The sequence below is a fragment of the Anomalospiza imberbis genome, chromosome 3 (assembly GCF_031753505.1).
Source record: "Anomalospiza imberbis isolate Cuckoo-Finch-1a 21T00152 chromosome 3, ASM3175350v1, whole genome shotgun sequence".
In the NCBI taxonomy this organism is placed as follows: domain Eukaryota; kingdom Metazoa; phylum Chordata; class Aves; order Passeriformes; family Viduidae; genus Anomalospiza; species Anomalospiza imberbis.
In genome coordinates, this window is record NC_089683.1 from 69903412 (window position 1) to 69923144 (window position 19733).

The 19733-nt window shown below is 41.6% G+C and overlaps 1 protein-coding gene across 2 annotated transcripts; it reads right to left on the minus strand.

Moving 5' to 3' along the window:
• Positions 1–399: 399 nt before the first annotated feature.
• LGALS8 (galectin 8) lies at positions 400–15233 on the minus strand. 2 transcript variants are annotated; one of them, XM_068185012.1, is made up of 10 exons: positions 15150–15233; positions 13127–13336; positions 9577–9665; positions 8781–8991; positions 8007–8123; positions 6211–6267; positions 6106–6132; positions 4641–4729; positions 2143–2308; positions 400–1692 (listed from the first exon to the last, which is right to left on the minus strand). In XM_068185012.1, exons 2-10 carry the CDS (start codon positions 13238–13240, stop codon positions 1543–1545), a joined length of 1020 nt encoding a protein of 339 aa, XP_068041113.1. In that variant the 5' UTR covers positions 13241–13336; positions 15150–15233; the 3' UTR covers positions 400–1542. The 2 variants fall into 2 exon arrangements, with proteins under 2 accessions (XP_068041113.1, XP_068041114.1); XM_068185013.1 differs by lacking the exon at positions 6211–6267.
• Between the last annotated feature and the right edge of the window lie 4500 nt (positions 15234–19733).

Genomic DNA, 19733 nt, shown 5'->3' on the forward strand with positions numbered 1-19733 from the left:
GGAAAGATGACCACATCAAGTTCTTACCGGATTTTCTTAAAACTGTTAGTTGTGTGTTGTGTCTGCTGTCAAACAAAAAGGACATTCCCATGAGAACATCTGCTGAACACTTAGCTAAAGGCAAGGACACACAAGTGGTATTACGGCCATGAGGAGCTGCCCACCAGCTCTTATGTTCCAATGATTTATCCTGCAGCCAAGGGGTCTGTACAGCTCAGCACAGCCCTGAAGGTCACCCCAGCATGGCCACAGCCCAGTCCCAGCGCCTGCTCAGATTAACTGCTCTGTGCATTACTAATTCCTTGATGTGGAAATGGTTCTCTGGTCAGGGTCACTTTGCCAACTTAGAGACACTGGTAAGACAATAACAAAACAAAACAAGATAATAGGGATCATAGCTACACTTGGAGAAAAGCAGAGTTCACGTACGTTTTTATTGTTGCTTTTTATACATTATATTTGCTTATTTCAAGTCTTTTAGTGTACATCTTATTCTTGAAATTGCTTCAGTATTAGCAGTCTTAAGACATACAGGGACATCCTTCAGGCATGTATTGACAACCAATAGTAACTTACTTTTAAAAAGGATATAAAAAGACTGACATTTGTATGGAAAACCGAAAAGGAACAGTTTGTTTCACATAGATAGTATTTTAATACAAGACTGAAAAAGGATTCGTTCTCTAGTCCACTGCTGAGTAGTTGAGTGCCATCTCAGCTGAAACTCTACCTGGACTGCCTGGATTCAGACATATTCTAAAAATGAAACCCACAAACATCTACTTCAGACCCCAAGGGTTCTTAACCCAGTTAGGAGCCACTTCAGCTCAAACAAGCTTTCAAAAGTTCACGCAATTGAAACCAGCTAAATCCTTTTTCCTGTGTTTCACTTTGGAAAACTAAAAGCTAGAAATCTTGGGCCCTTGTAAGCAGGAGGTGACATAACCACAGATGTCAGAGAAGGTGCTATTACAGCAGCAGGCTAAGAGGCAAGATCAAACTTCCTGCCTTTTACCAGAAGTAAGGGGTCAACTGTTTGCTTAATCCAACCTCACTGTAAAGGTTATTGGTGCTAACATAAATGAAGACATATAAAATTATAATCCATAGTTCTATATTAAATAAATTATAAACATCCCTTTTGAGGTGGATAACTATCTTTGGATTCTATTTCAGTCTAATTTCTACTTCACAATATTGAATGTATAGTGTCGAGGAATGCTAAATGGTTGTTTAAATTAAACGTAACATACAGAGTGCAATTGTTGGACACAGTATGATGCAGCATTTTCATATTGCTAGGTTCAGGAATGCAGGAGATTTATCTGAGCAAACACTAACTTAGCTTGCCAGGAAACTGAAGGCTAGAGAAGGATTTAAATTTGCAGTTAGCATTTCTGGTACTTGCCTAACTCAGAAAGGCAAATGCAAAGCCTAGACAGGCTAAAGGCAGGCTCAGCATGAGTCAGCACCTGTTTGTACTTGACAAGGAGGCACTGTCATTAGAAGAGGTTAAATTCTTTTAGTACTTATTGAAAAGAACTACCAGCTCCTCACATCCAACAAGTGAACATCTCCCGTGACTTCCACTATGTTGACCTTTTCAAGTTGTTTAAAACGATGCTTGTATTCCAGAGTGTGAACACCATTAACAGCAACTTTGAACTGGTAGGCATCACAGAAAATAATCAGCTGGAAAGCAGTAAGAAAAAGTTAACATTTAAGCTCATTTAAGATGCGAAAAACAATCTGATGACCTAGCATAGATTTGGGCAAGAGGTGTTTCTGTTACAGAGAATATTTCATGCAAAAGCAACATTTAAAAACAAAAATGGGGCATCAATAAAATTCACAGAATCATAGAATAACTTCAATTGCAAGGGACCTATAAGGATCATCAAGTCCAACTCAAATCTGCTCTTAGTACAAGTGGAAGTTTTGCAAAGACTTAAAAAGAAAACTGTTACTAAATAAAGACAAATGTCTGCTCCCTATGGTCCCATTTAATTCTAAGTATTTTCAAGACATGAAATGCAGGAATAGTAGTTTTATTTAAATCTGTATTAGTAACAGGATATTTAAGCACCAATATTAATCCATTTGGCAGATTTTTCAGTTTGATGCTCTTTCAGTTTATCTTACCTCAAAATACATCCCTGGACTGAAAGGAAAGTTAGCGATTTCCTTTTCTTCTTCTCCCCAGCTGTCATGAAGGTAGGAGTTTCTTACAAAAACTTTATTTTTCATTCGGGGATTCAGATGTAAAGCAATGTCCTTTGAGTCACTTGGTCTCAGATTTATTGCAAAGCTGGAAGATATTTTTTTAAAGTTTACTGCACCAAGGGTTTACAGACATGACAACAGCAGTCAATGCCATTTACCAAGTCCTCAGCCAATACTCAGGCTGCTTATGAGCCAGGGCTGTGATTCACCTGATAAACCAAGCAGCCAGCCAGCCAGCCAGCCAGCATGCATTTGTCTCCTCTGCACAGAAACCTTTGCTGGAGGCAGCAAATGTAGGACATGACCCTGCTAGATCCACTTCATCATTCACAGCTTTCTGTACATGTCTCAGCAAGAAGCTATTGAGCCAAGAGTGGCTCCCCTACCACACTAGGAAGCAGCATTCTCACAGGAACATAAAGAGCTGCCTGCTTCCCCAGCTCTTTCACTCGGGCAATGGAGAGTGGGAGCCTTTGTTTTACCTAAAGACATCATGTTCTTTCTGCCAACAAACTGGTTGGACTCCAAGGAAAAGTTCAAGGATTCTCAGCATACATTCAAGACTGCTGGGAAACCATGCATACAAAATGTTATTTTGCAGGCAGCAAAGCTCTGCCCAAGCTGAGTGAATACTCTACCATCTCAGACATCCTCACCAAACAAGATTCCTAAAGGGGAGCTCTGGAGGAGGATGATCAGAGGGAACAGTCATTCAAATTCAAATGAATGCTTCAACCTGTGGCAAAGACCTTACTGTGTTTGAAGAAAAAAAAATATTTCCTCCCCACCCAAATTAGCTCCAGCTGTCAGATTGTTGCCCTCTTTTGAGAATTATTCAGTCCAGATAGGAAATATTGCAACACATCCAAGCTGTGAAGTTCTCTTTTTCACCAGAGAAAGAAACACCTAAAGCTGTGTGAACTGAGTGAAAGACATGAAATAACTTATAAACTCTATATAAATATATAGGATGAAAAGCATAAACATAAAAAGCAGACAACCTGCATGCTTTAATAGCCAAAAACCTCTTCATGCTTACAAGCATCTGAGCACATTCAGCACCTGAAAAATGCTAATAAACTTTTCAAGCTAAAAGAAGGAAAAGAAATGCTACTCTCTAAGTATTAATTATCCTATGCAATCTGAAGTCCATCCAAACTTTGTGGATAAAGATTCCAGACCTTGGATTCCAGTAGGAACTCTGAATGCTGTTCAACTGCAGGGAAGAAATGTGCCCTGAGGAGGTGGGAGAGCAATACATATACACGATATGAAAAAATGCTTATCATAATTTTCTCATTAATTGCTTCATTTTTAGGCATGTTTTTGCAGAGCCAAAACTACCCTTCAAGTAAAGGGCATGCTGAAGCACAGACATTTGCTCATCTCCATTTTGACTGTGTTGTGCTCCCTTACTCCCCGAGTTTTATTTCATGTTTGGAAAATGTGTTCTTTGCAACCCTTTGTTCCTCATTTGCTACCAAAACTATTGCTCATACACCCCTATCAGCTTTCATGGAATCACAGAATGGCCTGGGTTGGGAGGGACCTTAAAGCTCATCTTGTTCCAACCCCCCTGCCACAAGCAGAGACACTTTTCACCAGACCTGGTTGCTCAGGGCCCCATCCAACCTGGCCTTGAACACTGCCAGACATGGGGCATGTCTCACTACCCTCAGAGTAATGAATTTCGTCCTCATATCTAACCTAAACCTACCCTCTTTCAGTTGGAAGCCATTCCCCCTTGTCTGTCACTACATGCTCTTCTATATAGTCTCTCTCCATGTTTCTTATAGGCATCCTTCATGTACCAGAAAGCCACAATTAGGTCTTCTTGAAGCACTTTTTCTCCCAGGCTAAACAATCCAAATTCTCTTAGCCTTTCCTTTTTGGAGAGGTGCTCCATCCTTCTTAATCACTCCAGTTAATCACTTTCATCACTCAGTTATTGTCAGTTAGGCACCTTCATGCTTATACCAAGGAGGTTTGTCAGAGAAATATTGTAACATGCAGCATTTGAGCACACCAGCAACTCGCCTCACTTATGTTTCATCTATTTCTGCCAGATCCTTACTCTTGGATTTCTTTGGAATAAAAGCTGTCTCTCTACAGTATATCTGCTCGCACTTCCTGCACAATGGAAAGCCCTGAACAAACACACAAATTTGTGAATGACACAGATTTAGTAAGTAAGACACTCAGATTTTACCTTCACTTTTCACAACGGAACTGCTCTTTTATATCCTGTCTAAAGCGGTAATCCTGCTGGTTCCTGAGGAAACTGCACTGTAGTTTCAGGTGATTCCAGATGCTAAGTTGAAAGTGAGTAAGGATATACAGAGGCAATAGAAAAGCCTACTCATTCTGAAGAGTACCTCAGTTAAATAACAGAAAAAAAACCCTTCAGTAACACATACCTCTTTGGGTTTTTATTCACTTCTCCTTTAATGGCAATTGTGCATCCTGGATGAAGTGCAGTATCAAGTTTCCCAATGTAAGGAACACCCTGGAAGTACACCCCCAGAAAAATTTTGACTGTGACTTACTTTTTTCACATTTTTTTTATACAAGCTGAGCTTTACTATGGCATGATGAAATTTTGGCCTACAATTGCAAATCTGTACTTCCAGCTAAAATTATTCCTACAGCATATTGCGGGATCCTAATACTATAGTGGAAAACTTACACTGAAATAAATACATCAATGTACTGGGTTTTAATTTAGACTGCCACCTTGGGTTCAAAATAAATATTATTTACAACTACTTCTGCCACCACTAATGGTGAAAGGAGGGAAAGAAGGGGAAAGGGGAAAAAAAAGAAGAAAACAGTAAGCATGAAACTCCCTGTAATAGTTTAAATTCTAATCACATAATTATTCAAACTTATACCTGACTTTTCATCTCTGGAAGTATCAGTTTTGCTTTAAAGAGCAAAACTCCTGCTAAGGTGTGTTGTTGTCCCATGGTCACATAAGTACTAGAAGCGGTCACTAAGTGTTCTGTCCACCTGGCAGCAGTTCATAATGATAGACGATGCAAGTATTTTATTTGTCTTTACTTCTTTGTTGTGTTAGCAGTTATTTTTACCATGGAAAAGAAAGGAATGGAGAAGCACTCCACTTTATGTTTTTGCTTAAGTCCACCACTTGCAAATTACAATATTGCATGTTACTTGGTTTTGAAAAAAAGACTGGAGAAGGCAGGCTGTCAAGTGACAAAGCATCTAAAATTACAGCACTCACTGTAACTTCACTTTCTCCACAAATTCTATCTGTATATATTCCAGGCTTCAACCCCTTTTCAGTTTGAGTGCGGTCCTTGCTCCAGTGTGGATACAGTCCACCTGCACAGGTTTTTGCAAAAAGATGAGCACTCACTCCATCTATACTCCATGTTAGCTGGGTACAAGTTCCACCCCTAAGGTGCAACGCTTGCATCCAACTACCTAAAGTGCACACAGGGATCTATCAGCAAGAGGAAGATGTAGCAGACAGTTTTCACACATGCCAACATAATATGTCTGCAGAATACTTCTGCTTTGCAGGTATTCCCTAAGGCAGAGACAACAAAGTATGCCTGTTTGAAAAAAATTCCAATGCGACTTGGTCCTTTAAAACTTCAGATACTTCACTTTTAATTTGTTTATGGTTGTGGATGCTGTGTTTATCTTTTGGGATTTCTAAATGATTTAACAATAGTCTCATTTGTACTAGCAGCAGAGAAGAGGATTACCCTCTACAAAACCTCACTGATGATCTTTCTCCAGATGACTGTCAATTCCTTTCTTCTTGTCTTTTGTGCATGTCTTTTCATAAATAGCTGAAGTATTTTTGATTACTTTTTATTCTACATTTGCCACAAATCTACAGGAAACACTTACCAATTGTGAACCATTTGGCATTGCCCCCTACAAGAGAAGAAAAGGACATTATCTAGCTTATCAGACAACAGGTAGATTCATTCAACCTTTTACAAACATACGTACATTTTCTGTGCTTATCTTTGTTACTCCTAGAGACGATGGCTGAGAGCCTTGTAAAGACTGCAGAAAGAGAGATATTTAGGTGTCATTGCTAATGTCATATAACTTTATGCCAAAGTTGGTTTAGAAAAATGTAAGGATTGTCATGCTTTGAATGGTGAACTGTTAAGATGGAAATCTAAGGCTATGTCAATGAAAAAGATAGCCAAACCCCTACAAACTACGGGAAAGCTCTGAAGTTCAACTGCTGAAGCCAAATCAAGATTTCTGAAGATCACCTCATTACAATTTGAATCTTTATTTAACAGTCAGTACTGCCAAACCCTCAGGATCTCAGGGAACCCACTGAGTTTTCCTCATTGGGGTAGAAATACCCGTATGGCAAGTCCATACAGCAAGGTTCTTGATCCCAAGCAGCCCTTGTCATTGTCCCTTCTCATGGGAAGGACAGATGAGCAGCAAGGCCATGACAGAGACAGTTCCAGCTGGTGTCTTCAGGTTGTTTATTTCAATCCAAACCTCCAAGTTCCTCCTCAGAGAAGTGTATTAGAAGCAAAGACTAAAAGGAAAAAAGTCACCTTTCTCCATTCCTTTCTTCCACAAAGCATACAGCATCAGCAAGCATCACAAACAAGTGTATGTTTTGTGCTTGGGTCAGAAAACAACCTACAGCACCTGCTTGCCCTCAAGCTCTTCTTGGAGTCAGTCCTCCAAGATCAGGATGCAAACAGCTTTTGCAGGAATATTATTCTGGCAACATGCCCAAGGCCAAGTGGTGGGACCCGTGAAAATCTGTTTACCATCTTTGTAAATGATCTTTAAACATAGCAGACCTGTGTTTAAAGCTTAGACTTCATTATGCTCAGCTTTGCCTCCTACCAAAACAATTATTAGTCTGCTGACCTGAGTTAGACCTGGTATTTGGCAGCAAGAGTCAAAAGCTTCACCCACGCTGTAGTGAAGATTGTGCCGAAGAGACCCAGAGTAGCTCACAGGAGTAGGTAGGCTACCTTAGTGAGTGGCAGAAAAGGGAAAAGGCGTTCACCCTTCTGTATCTCCCTGGAATTTATCACCTTCAGTTTCTGTTCTAAAAATCTCTTTCAGAACAAAAGGATCTCTCCTTCTCCACAAGGAAAAACAGGGAAAAACTCCCTGTTAGTTTACCATTAGTAGCAGAGCTGACAGCTGAGAGGAGGCACAGCACAGACTTCACTTCAAATTCACTGCAGTTTGGTCCATTACAAAGTCTGAGAAAGAATACCTCTTCTCATCCCCATAAATGTATACTTCTGACTTCAGTCAACAAATCAGTCAGTTAAGCAGGAAAAACAGGGCTATGTACACAAGGAGTTTCAGCTGTGGCTGACCTTGGCATTTCAAAGCCAAGCAACAAGTTACAGCCATGGCTACACTTGTCCCTTAGAAGCACTGAATACTCAAGAGTTCATTCTGAAGCCCCTGCAATATTTGAAAAGTCTAATCCACTCACAGACTAAGTATCCTTATAATCAATTCTTAATCCTTATAATTAATCCTTAATAATCAATTCTTATACCATCTGTCCTGTTGACGTTGTAAGCTGTAAAATTTTGTCACATTCTTGCCCCTAACTGCAAGACTGAAACAGGAAGACAGAAATCCTCATGAGAGTCACATGCTGAAATGTGGGGAAACCAAAATCTCCTTACTAACACTGGACTGTGTAGCTGCTTCTCCTTCCTTTTCACCACAAATCCCACTATGCAGTTTAGCAGGAAAGAGGAAATGAATCAAACAAGTCAGCTATCTATACAACTTACCTTAGAAACAAACTCTATGGTTTTGATCTGCACTTTGCCATATATTCCAAGAGTATCTATTTTTTCAAGACTAATTCTGTGGTTGTAGAGCAGCAAGTGCTTTTTGTCTACAGTAACCTAAAGAGATGGGAAACAAAACAGAAAAACTGTATTAAACATACATTATACCAGCCATGTATCAAACTGTATGCACACATCTCTGGCTTACACTGGTTTGGTAGAGAAACAATTTGGTACAAAACACTCCTAAGAGTGTCCTAGAAATATCAGATCAACTAAGTTCAGCTCATCCACGAGTCAGTCTCTCTTTCCATCACTATGAGGGAGATTCATTTACCTACATTAAAATTTGCACTTCACACCTTTCTAACACCTGATCATTTACCAATGTGGTATTATCAATGTAATAGAATCTATTATTGCAGTGTAACAGAGCAAGACAAATACATCTCACATGTCCCCTCCAAGAGGACTGTCCTACACTAGCCACAGAACAGGTTTATCCCAAGATTAGCCCTTTGCACATACAGAGGGAAGGGTGGAGTAGCCATCAGCTATGGCAGGAAGTTCCTTGCCTACTCATCCAATTTGGAGGGAAGCAATAAAAAAGTAAAGGTCTATTTAATTAGCACCTCTTTGAAGAAAAGCTCTAAACTTTTCTGTAGTGAGACTATACCTAGGTAACAGAGACACCTAGATCTCCAATATTTATTTCAGTTATACAAAATACCTCTATTTTATTGGCCTGCAGACAAAGAATCAACCCAGACTCACCTGGAATTTATCCTTTAAAATCATGATGACAATCTCAAATGACTTTCCTTTTCCAAAGGGCATCTCATAAGTGATCTCCTCCCAGCCCCACTTCTCCCTCTCCAGTGTGTTGCAAACAATGCAGCCAGACCTTTTGAAGCGGGGGTTGAAATGGAATGCCACATCAGCTCGAGGCTTTATGCTGCTGCCACACTGTAAATCCACCTGGAACCTAATCACAAAAATAAGACAAACCACATTCAGCTCAGTATCTCAAGAGTACACTTAATTGTGTTTTACTGTGGAGCCTCAGAACAGGCAGACACAATGAATTTCACTGGATAAGAAAAAATCCCCAAAGAAATATTTGTCCTCCTCTCTTCCTACATAGACGTGAAAGATTCTCCCATGACCACCTATTTGCAGGGAATATAAATGTTAAAATTTATTTAATGGCTATCATTCATATCATGTAAACTCCTCATTTACTGTGCTCACCACCTTCCCTCCCATCACCTTCAGCAGAATATATCAAATGAACCTTGGATAAGGTCAGGGAACAGAACCCCCTTGCTGGGCACAAGCACTAGTCCATACCTCCTTATCCCAGTTTAACTTAATTCCTACACACAACACATTCAGTTATCAATATTGTTAGTGTCAGATTACCCTTTAAGACTGCATTCAATCTGATGTTATCACAAGGATTTAGATCAAGCCTTTGTGTGCCATCCTAAGTAGGACCCCTGGAAGCATTTCACCCTTTACATTATTGCTCGCATGGTGACGTTGCAAAACATGACAACATAGCCCCTACCTGTCTGCATCATCAGGAACAGTCCCGTGTATCACAATTAGCTCTCCAGGAACAAGGCCACCATGTATTGTCCCAACATATGGAATGATCTAGAAGAGGGAAGAACAAAAAAGAAGAAAAAAAGATTCCAGTACCATTTTGTGATGGAAGCAAGAAACCCTAAAATAGTTTAAAAATTAGTATTCTAATTCTTAATTATATGATGCTCAACAACATTAGAAAAAGCACAGCTAGCTTTTAATATAAAAGAATCTACAACAGGAAGGGAAAACCCAGCATATTTTCCACTATGAAAACCAAGATTTTCAGATAAAATCAAAACTAAAATTTCCGTCCTCCATTCTAAGCCCGCAAATGAAGAGTTATAATATTTTATTGCCTCACTATTCATAGAGCATAAAGAGGATTCACTTAAAATTAGGTCATTCCCAAGGGCTGACTATTATCAGCCCTCTTGCTGGTACCAGAAGGCAACTTCTACAACTCCCCTGACCCCAGACTACAGGAGCTGCCTTTTTGCTTGTTCTTGCTCCATTAGGGAAAACAATGATAGGAAGAGTGTCTTCTCAGTAAAACAAACCCACAGTGTCTTCGTGGTAAAACCTACACAAACACAACAAAATACCTCATCCTAATGAGCTAAGAACTGCAAAGTGCACTAAAACAGCCCTGTTCAGGAGTCTTGGATTTTATGGTGCCTACAGTATGTAGCCTGGCTCAAAGCCTCGCTGTTTTCTTCCTTATCAATAGGAATGTTACACTGATGTTACAATGAACTGAAATAGCAGCATGGTGTGAGTTGTTAAGCCATAGGGAGGGATATGTCACCTAGGACAAAAGCCCCAAACACCCCAGCACAGCTCACCAGCAAAGACTCAGATGTGCTCAAAGAAGCCCTACCCTGATCATCCAGCATTTCGGAAAGGGATGGGAAGCACCTTAACATTAAACTGTGGAAGTTCCCAGGTGCCTGGCCCAAAAGCAAAGCAGTAAGTCTACATCTCATCACATGTGTGATGTGCTTCAGATTGAAAAAAGAAGTAAATAGTAGAAAATGTTGCATTTGATCTAGTTAACCAAAAGGAAATTTTGCCAAGGTTGGTTTTGGTAGTTTATAAGATTTTAGGATACTCCTGAAATGAAACATCAATTGCAAACAAGAGTTCCAGTAATTTAACAACAGAAATAACAAACACATTGGAATTACTACTCTTGAATGGAATATTGGACCATAAAACAATGAGTTGAGATTTTTATTTTTAAAATATACAGATCATTGCATGAAACAGACAGATAAGGATATGTGTTTGCTGACACATATTTTTGTTAAACTGTGAGGAAAAAAGGAACAACAACAGAAATTGTCTAAATCCAGAGTGTTGATAATTTCTGACAGTAGATACACATCCTTTTCTGTCTGTTCTCCACTTTCCTTCTCAGCTACCCACCCACTGCATAAAACCTAATCCAGAGTAATCTTCTAATTCAGAGTAATCAGGAAAAAAAAAAAAGGACTTGCTTATCAAGCAAATTGGCAGGTTGTTTTCAGTCTCGTCATGTTTATTGGCTTTAGCAGTTGCAGTAGAAGAGGACCAAAATGTGAAATTAAGTGTTAAAAGCGAAAGAAAAGTGAAATCCCTTTGCTTACTAATAGTGCCTTGGTTCCTTAAAATACAAGCTGCACTCCAGAAGATAATTTTTATTCAAGCAATAATAATCAAAAAGAAAAAGTGCATCTTGATTGTTCTCATTTTTACATTCTGGCCCTGAGGGGCAGTAGGTCTATTGCAATAAAGTAGTAAGTTACTGGTTCAGTCTCCAAACACAAACCAAAGAGGCACACACAGGTCAGGGATACTGGGACTTGACCATTTTAGTGAAGCAATGTTCTATACTCCTGAAAAGGAACTGTGGCAAAAGCACTTCTTTATATTCAAAAGGATGCATTTATTTCAAAGAAAAGGTGGCCCATCAACTCTTCAGAAGCTCAGATGTGGAACTGACGAGAGCATAATACAGCATTTTCTGGGTGCAATACTACTTAATGGCACTTTGGCATCACAGAATATGTCTGCAATTTGCTCATATCTCAAGATGTTCTTCTTATACTACTACTACTTTTTCTTCCTTTATGAAGGACAGTGCTTGTCACATGACATGATCTACCATCATCCTGCCTTTCTTCCAGACCTCCAAAACTTAGCTCTAAAGCCAACTGGTCAATGTCAACTGAATTTGAGAAGTCTTGAAGACAATGTTCTTCCTAAAAGAAAACGCCAGTTTTCATAAAACAGGAGGAGAATTATGGTCTTACAGAAGAAAGGACAGTAATAAAAGCTTTCATCCAGCATGCTGGATATCACACAGCTGCCCCACCAGATGGGACATGACATCATTTCTTATCAGATAGGTGGAGTAAAGGGCATAAAGGAGCAAAGCAGATTTTCTGCACGCTTGAGAACAGTACAGTAATGAAGAAATACATTCAGACTCAAACCTGTAATAAAGCTATGAAATTTTGCTGCTAATGGAACAATGTACTGAAACAATGACATTTTCATAGCCTGCCTTGCTACAGAAGGGCTGAGGTTGGAAGACACCTGGTCTCTCTAACGAAATGCCTTGCTCAAAGCAAGGTCAGACAGAGCAGGTTGCTCACTGCCTTGTCTGGAGACTGCCCCAAAGTCTCCAGACTTTGTGCCAGTCACTGGCACAATCTTTCCCAACTCTGCCTCCATATTCCAATCCCAAACACTCATTCTTTTTCCCCACAATAGGCTCTTGACCCCTAAGCTCTAGTTGAATTCTCCTGCTAGGTCTTTTCACCCATCATACTCATCAGTCCCCTTGCAGCCACTCAATTTTGCTGGACTCTTAGTCTCTCTCTGACACTACTCATTTGTCCTAAACATCTCCTAATCCTTCTCTTCACACCTCCTCTCCCACCAAGATCTCCATGCTATCTCAGACCATGAGAATGCTAGAACTTTTCAGAGGAAGTTTCCAGACTCTGAGCCGGGCAAACAAAATCCTGTCAAATCCAGTCTGTGCAATTGCTGCATCATGTCAGCTCAAGTCTTACGTAGAAAATGTGATTTATTATGAATTAAAATATGAACTATGAAAAAAGATTCCAAGTTTAGTTGTTCAGACTGAAGTTACAGGCACCACAAAATAAACATTTCATGAGAGCTGCCAAGCCCCACCTGTGTTTACAGAGAATTAGGAGTGAAAACACATCTTATCATACTTTCACTTTCCAGCATATTCTGCAAAAATGACAGACATCTGTGTAAGCTGTACATGAAACAGGATGATCCTCCAAGGCTGACAGAACGTCTGTCCTCTTTTGGAAGTCCTGTTCATTTGTTTACAGCACAACTTCTAAACAGCACCAGCTGTTCATGTCACCTGTGACATTCTCCCTCAAATACCTGAGTGATGCAGAGCTCTCAGTAGCATCCCTCACTGTGCAAAACAGTACTGTTGATATAAAACAGCAAAGTCCCATCTCCCAAGGGAGACATTGTTGACATGACAGAGGAGTTACCGGGTTACTGATTGTCTTCTGTGATGTATCCAAGGGCAGCTCATGTATTTCTTTCTGTGGCGTACCCAAGGTCAGTTTACGCATTTCCTCCTGTGGTGCACCTAAGGATGTCATCTTCCCTCCTCCAGCTGAGGTCTGTCAGTTCTGTGTGGCCACTGCTGGAGTGTATGTAAAGAACTCACTGATCAGGCAACACCAAAGGAGTGATCCCTTTGGAAAAAAAAAAAAAAATTTAATTAAAGAGAAACAAAACAACATAACATGAAGTGAAACCCCCCAATGTACAGGTGCAAATAGCAGAAGAAATGATGCAAACATCTTTCCAGTACATCTGCTGGAGTTTTGAAATACAAAATTAAAAGGCTTGCTTAAAGCACTGAGATGCCCCACTGGTAAACAATGTCAGCAGCAGTGTGCTATCCCCAGATTTCCCATGGCAGACAAGCCTTAGCGAGTGACCTTGCCTTTTCCACCTTTATCTTACATAAAGTTAAGAAATATTAGGCAAAGAAGAGAAACAGAGGGTGTTTTACATTTCTTCCTCCAACACATACAATCCCAGAACTCCACAAGTAATAACAGGAATTTGTAAATCTATAATTAAATGCACAACATTAATAAGAAAAAAAAGTTTTTGAGTATACTCAGCTACACTGCAACTTCTTTAGCAAATCCTTTTACAAAGTGTCCAAAATTCAGGGCCTAATTGAAACTACTAAGTATTATTTCTGGCATATACTGGAGAAATAAGGTAACATATAAGCTGTGGGGCAGTGACAAGCAGACAGGGAAACAGTCAAAGGTGAAGGCTCTAGCCACATTATTGTGTGACAACAGAAAGCAATGTTATGGAGAAGAAAAAAAAAACAGAAAAACCTCCAAAACAACACAAAACCAAAACGCCAAGGTCGGTGGCCTGTTCCACAAGGGTTAATCTTCTGCAATGATTAAACAATAGAGTGGTCCATTTTGCAACATCTGACTTAATCTTGCTGGAGATTTGGACCAGATGGGTATTAACTCACCCACTTAAGATCAGTATTGAGAATACAATTCAGAGAACATCAGGTACCAACACTGCACAACTATTTTGCCCTTTGACCTTCTCAAGGGATACTACCATAAATTCACTTTTGCCTGTGCAGGCATATTTTATCAACTTCATTTTTAAAAGGAGAAAATCAAGACCAAATCAAACAATAATTTTGCCTTTACAGTTATACAGTCCAACAGTAGACCCCACAAAAATGAAACTTACAACTCAGCAGCCTGCTATCTGAACTTCCTGCAGCAGCAATCTAGATTCTGCACAGGATCTTGGCAGAGCAAGTGGCACTATGACAAAGTGATGAGTTAGGGGTTTTCTTGTTTGCCTATTACTATTTTATTGACAAGGTCGCAATAATGGAGGAAAGCTGCAATTCAGGCTCTGTTTGTCCAAAGCAGGACATGCAACCGCAAAGCTCTCCTGTATCCTTCTGCCAGAGGAACCACCACCAGGGTACGTGTTACACCAAACCTGCAACACGGCAAGTTAAGGTTCCCTGGCTGCCCTGTTATCTCACACATTCCAAAGGGCTGGAAATATCTCCCACAGACAAACAGGAAACCAGAGAGACCAAAAATAATAATAAGCAGCTATTAGGCTTCCCACTGTGATAGAGAGAAAATGTGTCCTTCATCAGTTACCTTCATGAGGGCAACTCCGGCCAGTCCTTACAATTAAAGCGAGATTTTGCACCAGTGCGAACAAGACTTCTGCACAGAGAATTACCGAGACGCTTTCTGGACATCTGCAAGCACCTAAAGTACAAAACACCGGCGGTGTCCCCCCGTCCCCCGCTATAACCAAGACTCCCGAACAGTGGAAGGACACAGGACCAAGCGACCTCGGCCACTTCAGCTTTACAGCGAACCGAGGCAGTCCCGGCTCCCCATAGCCCCGCCGGGAGCAGTCCCTCTCCCCGACACGCACAGGGGCGGGCAGGGGGCGTGCCCCTGCATTCTCCGCTCCGTCTCTTACCTGCAGGACGCACCGCGGCGATCAGCAGCGCCCGCACACCGGCGGGACGCGCCCGCCCCGCGCCGCCGCCATCGCCATCGCCGCCGCTCCCGGCCCCGCGCCCGCCCCCGCCCTCACCGCGGTGACGTCACCGCCCGCGCGGGGGCTGGGGCGCGTGCCCGGCGCAGCCTGCTGGCCCGGCGCGCGCAGGCGCCTCGCCCTGCAGCCGGCGGGGTTGGGCTGAGGCGGCCGCTATGGCGGCCTGGCGGCCGGGCTTGCGCCCTGCGCATTACAGTGCGCTCCCTCCCCTGCGAGCTGTTCGCTTCCTGTGTGTGGTTTGCTCCCCCTGACGGCCCCGTGTTACAGCGCAGCCCCATCTCCTCACGAGGCATACCTCACACGGAGTCACAGAATTGTTAGGTCCTTTCCAGCCTTCTGGTGATCAAGTCCAAGCCCCCTGCGAAGACAGGGTCACCTCGAGCAGGTGACACAAAAACGCCATATGGGATTTGAAGGTCTCCAGACACGGAGGTTCCGCAACCTCCCTGGGCAGCCTGTTCCCAGTGCTCTGCCACCCTCTACATAGTAAAGTTCTCCCTTGCTTCCTGGGGTTTAGTTTATGGCCATTGCGCCTCACCCTGTCACAGGGCATCACTGAAAAGAGTTTGGCACCATCCTCTTGAACTCACCTTTGAGATATTTCTGTGCATTAATGAGATCCCCTCTCAGCCTTCTCTTCTCCACACTAAGCAGGCCCAGCTCTCACAGCCTCACCTCCTGAGAGATACTCCAGACACCAAATCACCTTTGTGGCCTCCACTGGATCCTCTCCAGGAGCTCCTTGTCTGTCTTGTACTGAGGAGCCCAGAACTGGACACAGCACTCCAGATGTGGCCTCTGTGGGTGCAGTAGAGGGGCAGGATCACCTCCCTCAGCCTGCTGGCCACACTCTTCCAATGCACCCCAGGATACCATTGGCCCTCTTGGCTGCAAGAGCACTGCCGGCTCGTGGGCAGCTTTCACCCACCAACACTCCCGGGTCCTTCTCTGCCAAGCTGCTCTCTAGTAGATCGGCCCTCAGCCTGTGCTGGTACTTGGGATTATTCCTCCCCAGGTGCAGGACCCTGCACTGGCCCTTGTGGAACCTCGTTAGGTTTCTCTGTGCTCAACTCTCCAGTGGCCCACAATGACTGTGGTAATTTCTGTCCCAAGCCCAGCTTCCATCTGCCCCAAGGCTGTGCTTCCATCTTCCTGTTCCCTTGTAAGCCCCACTAAGAGTGATTTTAGCAGTATTGGTAAGGTAAGCAGGAAGGCAAATGAAGTCCCTTGCAGTTTTACAGCTCATGATGTCTAACAGCAGTCTGCTCAGAGCACTGCTTCAGGTTCCCCCTGTTAATACGCTGGGTAGGGAAAAAATGAGCACAAAAATAAAGAGTGCAATATAAAAGGCTCACAAGCTTAAATCACCATCTCCTGTTCGAATAAAGGCATACAGTATTTCTTTGCCTTGCAAAAAGCAGTGTATGTGGCTGTAGAGAATTTAGAATGGCATTCAGCCACTTGTCACAAAGACCACTAGAGTATCTTAGCTAGATACTATCCAGTCTTTTATTCCACAATTAACAGACACAAAAGCCCCATCTCAAATCATCTATCTACTTGCTAGAATTCTTCTGATAGTTGTAGGATTGCTGCTTTTATAGGTACTTCAGCTTACCTATGTAAAATTGGAAGGATTCATTCACAGAAAGGTACAATAACACTTCTTTTGAGGAGAACTGCAGAAATGAGGTATTCAGATAAAAGAGCAGCAAAGCAGATTGCCTTGGGAAAGGTACCATAGAATCACGCATGGTTGTGAGAGAGGACTGACAACTACAGTGTGTAGTTAGGTGCTAGTAAAAAGCCTGCTATTCAACTGTTCTACATAATTCCACAGCACTACTTTAAAAGAGAACAAATAAAAGGTCCCGACCCTGAACTACCACTCAGTTTTTCTTTAAAGCTATTTTTCCAGGCACTCTAGTTGAAAGAGTAGAGCATTTAAAAAAAAACAGACTGACATAAATACACAAAATACACTCAATTGTCAGTATGAGACTGCAACCTCAAAGCAGGTTTGAAAGTTCAGGTCAAACAGCAAAGACAGAAAATATGCTGAAAGGTTGGAATAAAAAATATGCTGAAAGGAAGAGCAATAAGTGGAAGAGTTTCTAGAACCACAGAAAAGAAAGTTTTACTGCTTTACTACTTCTTGCTCAGGGCTCTTCTACTTTTGGGAAGAAACAGTCCAGAGGAAATACAGTGATTTGAATTATGCACCAGTTCCTTACTGAAGCAGAACAGCTGTTTGATTAACGTGATTTTAGGCCGAGTCATAGGCAGTTTATGAAATTTGCAGGGAAGCCCCTATTTCAGCTCCCAAACCTGATGCAGCATTGACAATGAGTCAGTTGGGTTACAGCTTCAGCAGCTTTGTGCTACAGTGCTGTTGCTTTGTTCATAGACTGTCTTCTGATCCTGCTGATTTCTTGTGACTGCTATTTTTAGCACCATTTACTAATGGCAGCAAATAACAAAGTCTTCCCTTATTTCCACAGTCCAAGTCCTAATTCAGGCTTTTTCTTCTAAATTTGATGTGCACTCAGCCATTGCTGAGACTATGTGTAATCCTATCAGCAGACTTCTCATGTTCCAGCAGAATTTTGCTTGCTGGAAAAACAGAAATGCTTTGTCAAGACAGGTGCAGCCAATTTCAGCTGAAGTAAATAAATATAGCAGCTATTCTTGGTCATAAGGTAGCATTTCATCAAGGACCTTGTTACCCCTAAGAAATTTTACCAGCCTCTTCTGTCTTTGATGCCAAGCCTGTAACCTGTGTCTCTCAGGGCAGCAAGCCATGGTCCAAAGTCAAGGTGAAAACATACATAGTCACACTTACTTGGCCTGGTATTGTATGCACAGTTCCAATTATAAAATTTCTATCAATAAATGGAATTCCTTAGACTTGACACTAATAAGCACTAGTCTCCGTTAAGATATCTGCCCATGGAAGTTACTCTTGGCTAACTTTTTTATATTGCTGTTGTACCAGAATAACTATTTTCCCCCTAGTTTATACAGTACTACAGGCCACAGGTGTAAAGCCTCTAGCACATTGGACTGTTCAGCAGACATTTTGTGCTTAAGGACTTCATATGATCTCAAAAGACTGACATTGTTGTGTCTTCTGTAGTTTTAGTGGAGCTGTTTGTGCATTACAGCATTTTCTGATGGAAATTATTCCCCTAGCTTCTTTGAAAATCTTTAGACTCAAGGAGGACATGAGTCACCACCTCTTGGTACACCAACATTAAAATTTCAGTTGACAGCCCAGCTGGCTCAGCTTTTACTTAGCTATGAGTTAACCACTGGCCTTCCATAACTTTTCCTTGATATGTCACTGTTTAGCTTCAGGGATCATTCAGATCTTCCAGTTTTCAGTTTAAAGTTGCAAATCACAGGAAACAAAAAGTCATGTTTTTTTTAAATGGGCTTACAGATTCAAAAAGCTTAAAATTATACAGCTGCTTTAGGAACTAACAAGTATTATATTTTTTTTTTGTTGCAATGCCTGCTTTTTAAAGCAAAATGTTTAAGAGAAGCATAAGAGCAAACAAGGTACAGAATAGATATGCAGGCCAAAGGACAAAGAAGATACCAAGAAGTTACTAGACCTTTTGAAAACCAATTCTAGGCCATATAACCCTTAAAACATACTCACCCCTGCTTTCTTAAATCAGTGACACAACACTCTAGGTTTCTTGAAGTAGTCAGGATCACTCCTTCATTTGCGTTGCAGTAGATAGGAGAGCAAACCTGTGCCCTGTCTGCACACCCGGCACACCCCCACCCCCAGGCGGTTTTGCCACGACCTGCACATAGTGATTCAATCCCTGCCTACCTAGGGAGATAAAAACCAGGAAAGACTGTGTGATCTTCTCCAAACCGGGGACTGTTACCAAACCCAAGATCCCTAGAACTCTACCTTCACACCTTCATCATCGTCCTTGTAGTTGCTCTTGGATATCCCTGGTGAGTCGCTGCAGTTACAGATGAGCTCACCTGCCCTCAGCTTTGCTGCATTTTCAAGGGAGAGGTGTGAGGGCTGTAGTATCACCTCTCACCACGAGATGGTAGGTGTTTCCTGATGGTTAGAGAGGATCAGGCTTTTAATAGACCTCAAAGGTCTCAAAGACAGTGAACTTCTCAGCTTCAGAGAAAGAGGCAAAAGTAAATAAGGACCAAGAAAAACACCTACTGTTCACAGGATTGTGAATGAAGTAGGGGAAGCTCAAGAAGACAAAAATAAATTCTCAGCTTAGACTCAAGATATTTTTACTACTGTAAGGATTTGGGTACCCCTTTCTTATCCTGGCTCTTTCTGTTAAGGAATTTTTCTGTTATGTAAATTTTTTTTTATGTCATCAACAACATGAAACTTGAGTTATTTTTGAGACAAAAAACATTCCCAAATTAAATATTGGGTCATTTTGAAGCAAACTCATAATCAAAAAAGCATAAGCAATTTCACGTGAACATGTAAATTTGTGTATCCATCCCTTG

Excerpts from the sequence above, each read along its gene's own strand:
- LGALS8 (XM_068185012.1), bottom strand. The coding sequence starts at position 13,240 with ATGACATCCTTAGGTGCACCACAGGAGGAAATGCGTAAACTGACCTTG. Across the intron at positions 8,124-8,780 it reads TTTTAAAGGATAAATTCCAG|GTTACTGTAGACAAAAAGCA; the intron begins GTGAGTCTGGGT and ends CCATCTCTTTAG. Across the intron at positions 6,133-6,210 it reads CAAAGATAAGCACAGAAAAT|GGGGCAATGCCAAATGGTTC; the intron begins GTACGTATGTTT and ends CTTCTCTTGTAG.